This window comes from Odontesthes bonariensis, chromosome 23 (assembly GCF_027942865.1).
Source record: "Odontesthes bonariensis isolate fOdoBon6 chromosome 23, fOdoBon6.hap1, whole genome shotgun sequence".
NCBI lineage: Eukaryota > Metazoa > Chordata > Actinopteri > Atheriniformes > Atherinopsidae > Odontesthes > Odontesthes bonariensis.
The window spans coordinates 14027750-14039497 of record NC_134528.1 but is presented as its reverse complement, the minus strand read 5'-3'; the positions used below and the strand labels follow the sequence as shown (position 1 = coordinate 14039497).

The window sequence follows — 11748 nt, the reverse complement described above, 5'->3', positions numbered from 1 at the left end:
AGAGAGCACGAACAGCAAGGAAGCACAATGCCAGTGTGTCATACATTTAAACACGGTTAAATTAAAGGTTGTTTACTGTTCAGAGGCCATTCATCTTACTCAACGTTGGTCTGCTTCTTGCAAATTTGTCAGTAAGAGCTTCCACATGCCAAGATGAAGAGGGGGAAAAAGTTGGGGTTATCAGAAGTGGGTTTTATAGCGTGTCTCTTCAGTCAGGCTGTAGTTAATTAGCCACCTCTACACAATAAGGCCATAAGTCATTAATCACCCAAAACCCGAGTCGATTTACTGTGAGCAAGACGTTTGGAGACAAAAAGTATGCTGCTTTTGACAGACTTCAAAATGGCCCCTGTCAGTGGTGTCTAAATTATAGGGCATGTTGAGTGCTGAAAGACAAGGGCCCACTGTTTAACTCACTGTTGCTTTTTCCTTTGCTTTGTGTGTTGACAGACTCTCTTCAAAAGAAAATTCCCCTTTCCTCATCTTTTCATTGGCTGGCTTCTAACTCAAAAAAACACCCTTTTACTGTGAGTATCTACATTACACACACCAAATTCGCCACATTTAGATAGTCTTAGTATACCTAGCTCATTTCCTTCATTTTATGATGCAGCACTAATAGAAGTAGACAAGCTCCAAAGGTCAACAGCTCAGTAAAACCCAGCTTTAACTTTGTATTCCCGCCGTTTACATTGCTTGTCAAAGGGAGGAAATGATGGAGCGATGATAAATATGGAGCTTGTTTGGAAAAGCAAAAGCCTTTCTCCTGCAAAAATATACCACCATGTTTCGCTGGATGATGGAAGACACACTTATCAGCTCACTGAACACGCAAAAGGTCATCAGTTTTTCCTTTTGTGTATATAAACAGAGATCTGCTTGCTTTTCCAGAGAACATAAGCAAAGAGGAAGGTTTATTCAAAGCAGCACATGTTTGTGTAACTACGGGAAATCCCCTGATTGGATCATTAATATTGCTGACAAAAGGGTGTTAAATTCATTATGTGGCTGCAACATTTGTGACAAGTGTTTGAAAGCTGGTTGATGGATGTATTTCGTGCATATGGAAAACACAATTCTCATACATGACTGGGTGTTTTGAGGAGCAACATCAGTTCAGCGGGGCAGTGATGATGTCCACGGTCTTCAACCATAACAGGCCATTGATGGTGCAACACATGGGGAGCAGCTGTGCAAAAATGACCACTTTTTAACATCAGCATAGTGCAACAGGCTGCGCTATGCTGATGTGTTCCTCCTCAGGTGGAGGGCCGTATGTCTTGCTCACACTGCAGTTCAAAGAAGAGCAGGTGGGGCTGTCCCTGTGATTCAACATGGACCTACAAAAGCAGATAGTTTTCGATCTGGCTTCTGACATCAGATTACATTCAAACATGGAGGACAAAGGGTCCTCTGTCACATTAAAAGAAAAACATGAATAAAATGCATAGACTTTGTCTTAGTAGACACACTGAGTAGGTTAATGCCACAAACGGACATAAATTACTTGTGGCCTAATGATGCAGCATTTACCCATATCACCTCAAGACCTCCTTTAATGAGGTTAAACTCAAGCTCTCAAGACAATATATAGGATGAAATTTTAAAGTGGAAAGGATACTCTTATCTTGTTAGCAGAATTGTATTAATGCTGCACAAAAAGCAGATTGTGCAACAAAACTCATTTTGAATAACTTTTTAACTTAAAATGTCCTCAGTGGATTCTCATTATGAGATGAGCTAGTTTAACTATTTGAAAAAAGGTTGTATTATCTACACCATTCTAATTATAATTGAAGACCATTTACACAACCATACAGTTTTCACTGATGAGTAATTGCTGTTAAAGTTAAGTTTTTAGTCCTTAAAGTTATACTCGAAACTAATAACAAAGCTTCTTATACCAACAAAACTGGGATATTAAGCCTAGTGTTTATACAACACTGAATTTGATGATTCCTTTGAGCTATTTTGCTTGTATAAGAAGCATTTTTGCATTATAACAAGTTTTATACTAACACTGAACTCGGGAACACTAGTCTCTGGTAATAGTCACATTTTGACTGGAATAATAACATATCTTAACATAATAGCCTTAAAGTGACACCACAACATGTTGGTATAACATCCCTATTTGGAAATTATTTGATTTCCTCCAATGCTGATAAAATGTACATAATGAATGAATGAATATCTTTATGAAGCCTATCTAAACCCCATGTACCATTTTATTTATGAGCTGTATCCAAACATTTAATGAATGGCATCGGCACCTAGTTTTTATTCTATAATATATGTAAATGAATAACATTTATCAACAGCTGTAAATGATCGTACATGGACTCATAGACAAATGCATTAACACACGTCAGTCTCCACGAGTAAGTCTGCAGCGTATCTAAAGATTTAATGTAATTATTTTCATGCTTACCCCAAATTCTTGATTGGGTGAAAGTGTTTTAGTGAAATTCATTTATGTGAGGAACCTTCTCTCCCTATGTTGGGACTGTTTTGCAATAGTTCAGATTTCTCTGTGCATTCTTGTAATGGCTGTTTAATGATGCTGACTTTGTCAGTTGTGAAAATTGCACTCACTTCTCTCATAAACAGCTCTGGTTTCATCTGGTTTATAAAAAATAAAATAAAGTATTAACAGTTAACTGTTACTTTTACAATTCCGTGCTTGATTTGGAATATTTTGAATTACTGAAGGTTAGATTTAATTAAAAAAAAGAAAAAATGAAGATAAATTCTTTATAAGCAAAAACAGAGTCCCGGAATTTCAAAGTAAATATTAATTTTAATAAAAACGTAATCCCTGGTTTTGTCCCCAGATGTTCTTAAATTCAAAATGACTCCAACTGCGATACGATTGAATCTACTGAGTAATTTCTTGACTGGTTTATGAGTTCATAAATGTGACTATGTAGGAGTTTATACTGCGATGTCACAAATCAATTAAACTTTAGTAAATAACTTTTCAGGTCCTCGTCCCATTTATTCACATCATATTAATATGCTGTTTGTAAGTGAAAAGATATGCATCGCATATGACCCACGCTAGCTTCACGGCTGACTGGCTGCAGTGCTGAATTGGTTGGCGCCTTTATTACCATCTATCACTGAACTATGTTTAGGCCTGATCTGCATGAGGGATGAGTGGATTTGATGACTATGACATTTGACTGTTGTGGTGATTTTATTACTGGAGAGCTGTCTGATTTACTGATGATGGATAATGACACAGTTGGCTTGATTAAGTGGATTTGTTTAAAGGGACTGATTAAATAGTTAAGCCTCTTTTTATTCATGCTCTGTGCTTCACGGCTTCATTAGAGCAATCACAAAAGCTGTGGAAGCATCTCACATATGTGTCATTTTTTAATAGAGAGCTGTTCGCTGATACCAGAAGCTCTTTGTCTTTGAAGATGAATTGATAATCTGCAGGTTTGAGAAGATTCAGTGATGTGTGTTTGACAAACAGGGGAGTTTTGTGTCTGAACACACACAAACACACGCACTATACATACTATATAACAAAGTGTTAAGTAGTTTTGGCTTCTTGTGAACATAAGTTAATAAAGAAGAGCTGCATGCTCACAGGAGCCATGTACATCCTGGATATTTGTTGTTGCATATAAAAACATTCAAAGGTTGGTTCTTTGTTGGCCTTTTGCAAAGCCATTTATAGGCTTTGCTTGCAAAATTAAAAAAAAAAAAAAAAAAAAAAATTAAGAAAACTGTTATGAATAATAGGAAGTTGGCTAAGAAATTTATATTAAATATTCAATTCAAAATGCATTTTACAAACCACACGTTAATGTTAATGCCACATTACCCCTGCAAATAATAATAATAATAGTTTAATCAGTTTAAAGTTGACTCAAACCAACTGACACTTTTTATGATTAGAAGGTTTATAATAACCATGGTAATCTTTTATTTTTATTTTTTAATGTCTACTCTAAAATGAAAGTGGAAAAGAGAGAACCTGTAAACAGTAGCAGGGCTGTGTGAGCTTTAAAGATACCCGGTAAAAAGTGGGTTCATGACAACGTTTTGCTCACTACAAAATAAGTCAATGCCAGTTCTGAAGATGCTGATTGATTTTCCACGTCCATCATGCTGTCAGAACAGCACAGCAGCTAGATCTGTATGAGTGGAGCAGGGTTGAGATGACTTTTACTGAAATCAAAGACCATTGATTCAGGATAGACAATAAAATCCATATTTATGCCCCAGTTAAATCGGTTCAAATGGAGCTTAGTGATACACACCAGGTTACCATCCCTGTATAAAATAATTGACATTGAAGCATTTGAAATGTATGTTATAATCATTTTTTATTTTACTCACGCTTGAAGCTATCGCAAATAAATACAGTGATCCCCACATGGATCCACTCCCTGCATGAAATACAATATAAAACTCATTGGGCCTTAATCTCCTTTATAAATGTATAATTCTTTGTCTCTATTGATATCCCAAGGCCGAGGCCGTTGTCAGTCTTTGTCCATACAAGGCGTACGGGGAGTAATAATGCCCGGTGGCCGCTGGGACTGGCACCGGAGCCCCGGGAGGGGGCAGTGGGCTCTTGGAATACGGGTGATAGCGGCTGCTGAGTCCGAGGGGGTGATGAGGGCCCCTGAGGGCCAGCGTGCTGGGGCTACCAGGGCTGCCATTATGAGGAATATGCATGTGACAAGCCATGGCAGCGGCGGCAGCGGCGTTAGCAAGAGAGGCTGACCCTGGATAACCAGATATTAACTTATCCGTGCCGGCGAAGGCCGTGTGAGTCCGCAAGTGGCTGAGGAGCTCTTCGGAGGAGGAAAAGCGCTTATCACAAGGTCCGTTTGCAGACACCCAGTTGCAGACGTGTGGCAGGGGGTCATTGGGCAACATAAACCCATAAGGATACAAGGGATGTCCGCTGAAAGACGGGGCGGAGGTGGGCACGCCGTGTAACGGGTGCGTCGGGTACATGAGCTGGTATCCAGACTTCAGCGCTGAGGCGGCCGCAGCTGCAGCGGCAGAGTCATGTGCGCAGTTTGCGCTAGAAGCGCCCGACAAATGGCTTGTGCAGTGGTAACTCAGGCAGTACGGGTCTCGACACAGACTAGCAGACATTAGAGATGGTGGCGATGCCCCAGCCAAAGGGCTCGTTCCTGCTTTACTGCATCCCAGTGAACTGGCAGCAGCAAACTGTGCGCTTAAAAGCTGGTTGCTTGATTTGGTGGGGTCAAGGGTCATTCCATGTGGGAGAAACTGCTGCGGGTAGCCTGCATATGCACCCGCTAAACTTCCAGGATAAGAAATACCAGCAGATGGCAAGGGGAAAACTGTATGACCGGGCTTATAGGGGGAGACGGGAGCCACCAGTCCAGAGCCGAGAACAGAGGAGGATGAAGTTACAGATATAGAGTCTGATGTACCACTCTTGGATCCGGATGTGTTTTCTTGGTGTTGGTTTCCATCAGAGGTAATTCCATTTATCCTTTGGCTACCACTGCTTTCTGTCGAGCTGCTTTTATTGCTATCAGACTCCTTCTTTTCCTCCTTGTCTCCCGCTTTGCCTTCAGACGGCAGTGGAGAAACGGAGGTGCAGGAGTTCGGGCTGCCTGTCCTGGGGCTGAACGGCTGGCAGGTGGCGCTAGGCACTCGGAAACTGGTTTTATCTCCACTGAGACTGCTGCTCGAGTCCTTCTTCTCTGACGATTTCGAATAAGGTTTGAAGCTAGATTTGTCGTCGGCTCCGATGTCGCTCATTTTCAACGGGCCAGATTTGGTTTCCTTGTCACTAGATCCATTCGAGGCAACAGAAGACAGCTTGGATGAGGACGGCGGGTCCGGTTTGCCGATCTGCGAGCATGTTTGGGCCAAAAGGGCCAGCGGACTCTTCTTGGCATCCAGCTGCGAAATATCAAAACACAAAATATATTAAAATTACAAAACTCTGATTCACGCATATACGATGTGGTAAGTTGCAACATGATTGTTCAGTGTATTTTACGCACTGCGCATAAACTTGTGACTTGACGAAACTGGAAAAAACTCGACATCAAATGAGCACGCAAGTAGCAGGTTTACGCACTATTGGAGATAAGATTGTACAGCTACCACTCGTACAAAATGACCTTCAAAATATGGACATCAGTTTGCTACGGAAAAGGTTATTGATTTGTAAAATGAGTCCAAATCTCCACAGTTTACTCTAATGAAGCGAATTAAGAAGAGAACATCTCAATCAAACTAGTTAAAACAAATTACATGAGCAGGGTAATTGTGGGGTGGGGTGGGGGGGTTGTGAGTAACTCATAATATGGAAGCCTATTAGAATATTAAGTAAAATTTGACCATAAAACAACATATTAAATACTGACGCCGTGTAGGAAGCTTTGGTGAGAGTAAATTAATACCTGTGTGTACAAACATTTTCACCAAATCGAGTGCTTACCTCGATGGGACTGACAGGAGTGGACGGTAAAGGCTGAAGATACTCCGGGTGTAAAATGTGTCCTGCCCGAGCCGCGAGCATTTTCAAAACCTTAATGGGAAGACGACTGGCTTGGCGAGAAGGGTCTGTGGGAGAGACCGAGTTGTTGACGGATAGTTGGCTGATCTTCACTGCTCCTTTCTTCCCCGAGGAGCCGCTCTCCCACGCTGGATTCGTGCTATTTCTCAGGACAGAGATAGTGGGCGATGTGATCATGACCCAATTCTCGTAAAAATGGTTGAAAAAGACATGTGTACTGTAAAGAAAGCCAAAAGTGAAAACGGTCTAACGGTTAGAGCCTTTTCCCGGAGCGAAAGAATCAAAGTAATATCCCTTAAAACGGACGCGGGGAGTGTGAGCGGAATCCGTGCGTTTCACAGGCGTGCTGCTTCATCTCCGGCGTCGCTCTCGCAGTGTGGCTGTAGGTCCGAGAGCGAACTCGGTTTACTTGGGTCGTGGGCAGGAGAGGGATCACTCCGCCTCCTCTTGAGTGGCATCTAAATTAGTCTGCAGACCACTGCCTCCGCAACCTTCCAATCAAAAAGAGATCCTGATGTGATCGAGGGTCGAAGTAATGTGACGGTTCCTCCTCACGCTGTCTGTTTCATATGTCACCTACACTGAGAGCTTTTAATTTTGACATTTTATGAGTCTACGCGTAAATGGCACTCTGACGCATGCGCTGCTCTTGCGTCTTCGTTGTGGTTTTTGGGTATCTGGACCAGAATAACCGGCGACACGGGGTACATCTTATTAACATGATTTATTAAGGTTTTTACAGGCGCGTCATTGTCCGATAATGCTTTTGTTGGAAGAGTGGATACGTCTGGTCGACATATTGAACATTTACACCCCCTGTTCAAAGTCAAAGTGACTTTGAGCTTATTTTCTTTGCAGAAAAACAGCAGTTCAAGCCCATTCGAGTATTCACGCTGTGTAAGAAGTTTTCAAAATAGATATTTGCACCTAAATAACTGTAGACTAAAAAAAAAACAAGAAATACAACGAAGTAAATGCTTTATTAAATGTCACATTCCATCCAACATGCAGCTATCCATCCGTGTTTCACGTTTTTGCAACTTTCTCCTCTCAATCACACAGCTGGCGTGCAGGACTGGGATCTGACAGATGACAGGCTATCTGTCAGCTGCCCGCAGTTTATCTTTTTTCTTTTTCTGGGCTCATCTCAGTCAGATCCAGGTCAAGTGGATCCATGAGAATTGGTGAGAAGAAGTGATGTTTCTGTTCCCTCACTCGTTCGTCACAATGTAGGCACCTTTGCCTGATCTTTTAAAATCCTAAACAGAGCTTTGTTTGGAGATGAACTTTCTGGCATTTTAATACGGAGCTATATTTTTTCCACATACACAGATTTTATCATGACATTTCAAGTTGTATTCTTTAAATTGTAAATTAACAATGTAACTTAACTTTCTGCCACATCCTGGCCAAAAGTTAATTCGTTTTATTCAAAGAGCTCTTAAAAACTCTCTAGCAGCCGCCATTAATCATTAAAGCTTCTTCTCATCGAAATAGACCCACTTATCTTATTACTCAATAGCCTATAAATGTCTTGCTGATCAGGCGAAAGTTAAACATATGCAAGTGTTTTTTGATTGATAACAGGGGTACTGTTTTCGGCAACGGCTGTCAGGCTCTGACACAGCGCTTTGAGTTATTAGGGCAGAGAAGGGCGACCATAAATTTCGACCGTCAGGCAAAAACTCCTTTATTGTGGACGTGATGGATGACTCGCAGCAGCAGACACCAAATTCTCGGCTTTATCCTTAAATGGCTTAAGATTTTTTTTTTTCTCTTTCGCAGTGATTCATTACTTTTAAACGAAAAGCTTGAATCCTACCACTTGTATGTTTATGAAACACTCAGGCGATGCAAATATGCGCGTTTATAAGCAGGATTGGATACCTGCTGTTGGTGTTTATACAGAAACAATGCGTTTAAAACCATGTTTTCAAACTGAGTACTTTTCAGCTCATATTAATGAGACTATTTGGAAAAAGAAGTCAGAACTCAAACTTAAATGAGGGAGAACTGGGTGGAATTCTCTTCTCTTTCTTTCCCGACTGTGACGATTTCTTTCTGTTTGACTGCAAGCACTTCAAATTGCCATCACTGTGTCCCTCAAAATAATACTAATCTATCTATTAAAGTTTTCATGATCATTAAAACTTTGTCTTTGTCCAGAGTGCAACTTCCGACCACATGATGTGCTGGTCTGTAAAATTCAAACACAAAGAAGTAGCAAGGAAAACACTCTGAATATTTATTCAGTTTTCGAAAGGACAGAGTTACTGTTTAGCATTTTAAAAGATTCTGTTCAGGGTTTATGATTGAGAGCTAATTTAGCAGTGAGATTTTCCTCTATCCTACCTGCAGCACAAACCTTTAGTGTTTAAGTCTTAAAGATTCATCCAAAGAGCAGCAAAGTAGGTCCAGTGTGTTTCTTTTTTCCTGTACTTGAACATGTGCTTTAAAATCATCACAGAGGAACAGTAACTGAAAACTATCAGAAGAGTGGCAAAAACTCAAGTGCAGAAAACTCTTGTCACATAGCTTTCAAGAAAGGATATGGATGATAAATGCAGCATTATAATGTCAAGCAAATGAAATAAGAAATTCCCTCGACATGACATGAAAATTCACCCTGTGGCAGCCGGCACAGGGTGCGCCACGTCAGCAGCCAGACGGGCCGACTGGATCTGACAGGTAAAAAGGCGAGATGATGGTTAGAAGGTGTTATTGTTTCATGCCTCTTTCTTGACCTGTCAGGTCTGGGCACGGAAGCATGGATCGAGGACCTCATTGTCACATGAGAACACTCTTAAAAGCCCGTTATCCAGACTATGGTGATTGCTCCTGTTTAATTGATTTGCTTTGCACAGAGGCCTGTCACATTAATAATGGTAAAGTACAGCTCCAGTGTGTCACCCACAGTGGTGCGTCTATTGGGAAATTAACAGCCTTAACTAACTGCTGTCTCTGAAACAAGAGCTGCAGGATCATGAGTTCCAGCACTCTCATACAAAGGCTGAAACTATAGTAGTTATAAGGGCTCTTTGCTCATATGCTGGTGTGGTAAACTTTAGTTGTGCTTTCTTTTTACTTCATATTTTTGTAACCTGCCTCAGTTTGACCTCGTCATTCAAGTACCATTAAACTTCACATATACAGTGTGTGTGTGTGTGTGTGTGTATATATAAATCTATAGATGTGTATATATATATGTATCATTATGAACAACCGTCTGGTTTGAAACGAAGAGCAACACTGACAGGTAAGTGGCACTGAGTGAATAAGGGCCAGATTATGCTTCCCACCACTTCACTGGAGCTTTTGACAGGTTGCACTAGACATTAAGTCATTCTGATATTTCCATGACTGACTGACAGTTTGAAATAGCTCCTATATCACCTTGATAGCATGGTAATGCACCTTGCATGTGGACTGTCTTTAAAGTGCAGGAAATTAGACTCCAAGTTGAGAGTTCCCTTTCAGCCAAGTATGACAAGAAAATGGGCTGCTTTTCTTCTATGCACAGAGAGGGGGAGAAGGCCCCACAGAAACTGGCAGAGAATAAGAGGTTATAGGCGAGTGTGTCAAGAAGTATTACAGATATTATGTGTTCAAGACAGGACATTTCAGATACTTAGAAGTCATACCCATTCCCCTTGACTACACCTGAGACCCCCCCCCCCCCCAAATCTGTGTCAGATAGTGTAGCACTGCTTTCATTTGCAAGAACTCAACTCAGAGCTGACATGGAGAACTTACACTATCTCGCCGGAAGTCAGACGGCAGGAGCTCAGCATGACGGTGAGAGTTAGAAAAGTTGAGGTGCAGCCAAGATCGTAGTGGTGAAGGGTCTTATTCACTTTGTCTTCTCAATTAGTTAAAGCTGGTCGGGGGTAGAAAGTAAAGCCTTGCGAGATGATGTGCTGTCGTCCACTTGCCATCAGGTGTGTGAGGATCCTGGCGGGTTGTAGTCATGCTGTAGAGAAGAGTTAACTTCACCTAAACTCCCTGTTAACACAGGAACAAGTCACTCAATTCAACCCGACAGCTGCCATATTACTGGTTCAGAACTTTGTGAAAACTTTAAGAGGCTCATATTAGACCTACTGTTATGTGCCTGTCTATCTGCTTTTGGAGAAAAATCATTTCCACTTATGCTAAAATCAAATTATGGCACATGACTAGATTTTACTCATTAGGTTCGCAACTCCAAATGGTTTTCACAAAAATGTTGACAATTTTATGATTGTTTTAAAACGGGTGTCAAGGTATACCCGTCATGATTTCCTGCAGTACATTAGGTTCACACACACGCATATGCATATATATTATACACACACGTTATATATAACAATGAGATGCAGAGAATGAGAAATGCAGAAATCCTGCAAACTCAGAAGAATATTTGAAACGTTTGCTTGATTAGTACTTTATCAAAATGAAAAGTTTTCTATCACTCATTTAATCAAATAATCAGCCATATGTGACAACTCTCTGATTTAATTTCTGTCTTAAGTACTTGATCACAAATGAGTTTAAAATACAGTATGCTGTGCATTTGTTAGAGAAGCAATCACTGCAAAATCAATATTTGACACACATCCAACACTAGATGCTGATCCCTTACTTTTACTCGTCTAGATTTCATTTCTGGAGCTCAATTCTGGGTGAAAGTGTACAGATAGCATGTTATAATGCTGGAAGTACTGCGCAGGTCGGGATAAATGTCTGTGATGGGCAGATTATTCAGACTAAAGTAGGCCTAAAGAATGATCTTGTCACATTTCACAGGGAGGATTAGGGATACACAGGAGGAGCGCTTCAGTCAGGAATTAGCGTCATGTGGTCGGCTGGAGACAAGCATGCAAGGTATTTGCAGAGACAGGTTTGGACACTTCCTGCTCTATTTGTCTACTTAGTTATCAAATACCAAGGTTGAAGGTTATTCCTCTGTCAGTTGCGTTTAAAAAAAAAAAAAAAAAAAGCGATCTGTATGCTTTTCCTTTTTTTTTTTTTCTCTAGAAATTATATGAATTTTATATCGGAACATTCTGAGATACAACAAATGCCATCCTGATATGTTGCCTATAGCAGTACCTGCTATATTTGCCTTTGCATTTTCAATGAAAGTGAGTGTGGGTGTTTCAGGCTATCACCAAGATAATTGAAAAGTGAGGGAGCAAGCGATCTGAAAAGACAAAATGGAAGAGGCCTGACAATTG

General features: G+C 40.8%; 1 protein-coding gene across 1 annotated transcript; it reads right to left on the bottom strand.

The window, feature by feature from the left end:
- Nucleotides 1-4324: 4324 nt before the first annotated feature.
- LOC142373767 (zinc finger protein 503-like) lies at nucleotides 4325-6952 on the bottom strand. The gene is made up of 2 exons (XM_075457145.1): nucleotides 6455-6952; nucleotides 4325-5910 (listed from the first exon to the last, which is right to left on the bottom strand). Exons 1-2 carry the CDS (start codon nucleotides 6707-6709, stop codon nucleotides 4474-4476), a joined length of 1692 nt encoding a protein of 563 aa, XP_075313260.1. The 5' UTR covers nucleotides 6710-6952; the 3' UTR covers nucleotides 4325-4473.
- Between the last annotated feature and the right edge of the window lie 4796 nt (nucleotides 6953-11748).

Excerpts from the sequence above, each read along its gene's own strand:
- LOC142373767 (XM_075457145.1), bottom strand. The coding sequence starts at position 6,709 with ATGATCACATCGCCCACTATCTCTGTCCTGAGAAATAGCACGAATCCA. Across the intron at positions 5,911-6,454 it reads CTCCTGTCAGTCCCATCGAG|CTGGATGCCAAGAAGAGTCC; the intron begins GTAAGCACTCGA and ends GATATTTCGCAG.